General features: G+C 34.4%; 1 protein-coding gene across 1 annotated transcript in view; it reads right to left on the bottom strand.

Annotated features, from left to right (window-relative positions):
• ABCD (ATP binding cassette subfamily D) overlaps positions 1 to 3,389 on the bottom strand; it is an 11,860-nt gene extending 8,471 nt beyond the window's left edge. The window contains exon 1 of the mRNA XM_018506723.1: positions 2,579 to 3,389. Coding sequence (XP_018362225.1) covers positions 2,579 to 3,144 — 566 coding nt within the window. The 5' untranslated portion in view covers positions 3,145 to 3,389. The remainder of the gene's footprint in view (positions 1 to 2,578) is intronic.
• Between the last annotated feature and the right edge of the window lie 256 nt (positions 3,390 to 3,645).

A 3,645-nucleotide genomic window follows, 5' to 3' on the forward strand; every position in this document is an offset into this window, starting at 1 on the left:
AATAATTTTTTACTCAAATACTATCAACTTTATAGAAAAACAGCAACAGATAAAAATTGTTTATTTTCTTCTCATAAAGTTCTGAGAATTTTTTCAAAATTTTTTAATATCGTATTTTCTCGGATTGGCAAAAATAGTTGCCACTAAGAAAATGCAGTAAAAAAGTTCATTAAAAATTCTGAAAAAATTCTTAGAGCTCTATGAGAAAAATAAAGAATTTTTGTCTCTTTAAAGTTAATAGTATTTGAATAAAAAAATTATTGAAAACCAACATTCGGCAATTTGTAGCAATTAATATCTTGTTAACTATTGCGAAAATTGCAAAATAGTAGAGGACTTTTCGACTCAGTTTAGTCCATTCTGCCGCTATTCAAGAGTTTTATTGTTAATTATCAGATACTCTGTATATATTTTAAAATATAAATTTTTTACTCAAATACTATCAACTTTACAGAAAAACAGCAACAGATAAAAATTGTTTGTTTTCTTCTCATAAAGTTCTGAGAATTTTTTTAAAATTTTTTAATATCGTATTTTCTCAGATTGGCAAAAATAGTTGCCACTAAGAAAATGCAGTACTAAAAAGTTCATTAAAAATTCTGAAAAAATTCTTAGAGCTCTATGAGAAAAATAAAGAATTTTTGTCTCTTTAAAGTTAATAGTATTTGAATAAAAAAATTATTGAAAACCAACATTCGGCAATTTGTAGCAATTAATATCTTGTTAACTATTGCGAAAATTGCAAAATAGTAGAGGACTTTTCGACTCAGTTTAGTCCATTCTGCCGCTATTCAAGAGTTTTATTGTTAATTATCAGATACTCTGTATATATTTTAAAATATGAGTGCGACCGTCAAAAAACAACTGCCTTGAACGGTAGCTGCACTGTGACTTAATTGCTCGCGCTCCCGGCGTCTGCCCGATAATATTAAAAACAAATGACAATCTGCTTATCATGTGCTACGCACTTGACGACGAGATCGCTAGAAATTTCTAGGTCGTTCGCAAAAGAAATATTCGCAGAACATAACGTCTAAATTATACATAGAAAAAAATCTGTCTCGTCATCTCTCTCTCTGTGCTTAGTCTATACTATCGCAATGTATAGATGTATATAGTATACAGGGTGTTTTCAAATTCGCGCGAAGTACAAGACGTGATACTTTATGCTAAAACAAACTTTTTCCTTTAACGAAATTGCACCCGATAAATAATTTTTGCGCTTATTTGTTGACTTCAACCTGCTCTCCTGCAAAAACTACTTATCGGACGCAATTTTGCTAAAGGAAAAAGTTGTTTCAGCATAAAATATGACGTCTTGTACTTCGCGTATGTATAATATATACAGGGTATATATAAACACTCCGTATGTATAATATACAGGGTGGGGAAAAAGTATGGAAGCAAACAATTATTTCCGAAACTATTCATAGTATGACGTCTTGTACTTCGCGTATGTATATAATATATACAGGGTATATATAAACACTCCGTATGTATAATATATATAGGATGAATCAGAATCGTTGAACCAGCTTTTACCCTATGAGAAAATAACTGACTGCACACATTATAATTTTCAATTAGGTATGAAGTCGATAATTTGCTCATAGGGTACAAAGTTGATTCAATGACTCTGATTCACTCTGTATATTAGATCATTAAAGTATAAAATGTCCATTTTTTGTATTATTATTAATAGCAACCGTAATTTCGTTAGAAATAAACGAAATATAAATTAAAAAAGATTTTACAGCTTAAAATCTCTACTTTCGAAGAGTCCCTATATTTTTTAAGCTTTTGTGAATTTAGTAATTTTTATATGTAGAAAACTTATAAATTGGATAAAACGAAAATTTTTTTTATCACTTTGTGGACTTGTCACGTGCTTAAAAAAACTTAAGAGAATTTTTTACTTTCTATCATGAAAGTTCAAAGCCTTCCCTATAAAATTGTTTTTTTTAAATTATTCCTAAGATTTGTTGTCACCGAGTTATTGCGGATTAAATAGAAAATGCACTTAGACTTTAATCGCTCATTATAAATTCCGTAGGAAAACGTCTTAACGTAATTGAAAAAACGGATTCTTAAAGCTGAAACTTTGCTCTATCGAATGATATAATTGTCAATTTTTTTTAAAATATGTAGACATTTCGTAATAATAATAATAACGCAGAACGCGGACGTTTCGTACTTAACGACCTTATATATATATATAAAATAGGAAATTAGAATAAATCAAAGAGCGAAACTCTATATATATATCTACCGTATGTATATATGTATAAACTTTCATTTTATTTCTTTGGTTTTTTCTAATTTTCTATTTATCATCATCTCATCTATCTTTTGTTTTAAATGTCGTATGATACGATAAGGTTGAATGAATTTAATGATGCTACTTTAAAGAAAATAATTGAGGAATTGAAAAGAGATACTAAGAAGCATGCGATTCAACACGCATGCTAGAATCTCGATTCCCCTGAAAAAGAGAATTATCATTATTTCCGAGAAAAGGACAAATAAAAGCATTCATCCATCCATATCAATGGAAGCAGAGGGAATAGCAGTAGCGTACCTAAAGCTAAGCGCCAGCCGACCTTCCAGGTATCTGATGGCGGAGTTGACGAAGGTGGCGGGCAAAGCGATGGCGAACCATCGTGCGAGCATTAAGCCAAAGCCGCGTACATCACGCAAAACTATCCTCTTCACAATTTGACCTTCCAATTCGGCTACATATACCGATAGAAAGGTTCTTGCCAACAACGTCAGTGTCGCACATGTCAATAAACCCATTTCTCTGGTACGCCATCCTGGTACCATAATCTTCAATAACATCATCAACTGTCGGAAAAAATCACGATCCAATCCGACTGATAATCTTTGTTTTCCTCCGCCATTTTCAGTAGAGCTGTTATCAGAAGAATGATTTCGAAGAACGATATTGTTTCTATTGTGCTCAGAGTGAGATTGATCACTTTTCTTTCGAGTGGATTGTTTGAGGCGAGTAAGAACGTGTGGGTAAGTCAGTTTGAGGAGATACAGTGCCGTAGCGGCTCCGGCGACGCTGCGCGTCAGCGTCTCCTGTCGCACGCCGTAGCGCGCGGACGCGCTGTCAATCAGCTTCGAGAACACCGACGACATTCTTCGTCTTCTCGTCTTCGTGTCCTCGTCGGATGAACATTGACAAATTAGCAAATCTTAATAGCGCCCATCCCGCGCTATCACGAAAATGACGATGATGACGGTAATAGCGACGCATCTACGATTCAACTCGACGTTTCGTTGCAGTTCGTTCAGTTCGTTGCAGTATATGCTATTTTAGACCCGAGCGAGAGCGCCTGTTGCGATTGTGCACACGCGGTTACATGAACGCATACACGCGTGACCATTCGGGCCGGCCATCAGCTGGCAACTAACACTTACCGCTACCGCTTACTCTCGCGCGATGGAGAACTCACAGTTAGCATCGTTCTCGCGCGTAGCCCTCTCCACGACTTCAGTTCTCGTTTCAGTATATTAGCGCTTTGTGTGAGTAAATGAGTTAAACTTTCTTATTCGCTCAATGACACGCAATCGTTTAGATTATAAATAATAATAAGCGATTCATGAATCAGCATTAACAAGCAAGATAAGTTTTTATTG

This window comes from Trachymyrmex cornetzi, unplaced genomic scaffold (genome assembly GCF_001594075.2).
Source record: "Trachymyrmex cornetzi isolate Tcor2-1 unplaced genomic scaffold, Tcor1.1 scaffold23, whole genome shotgun sequence".
NCBI classification, from domain to species: domain Eukaryota; kingdom Metazoa; phylum Arthropoda; class Insecta; order Hymenoptera; family Formicidae; genus Trachymyrmex; species Trachymyrmex cornetzi.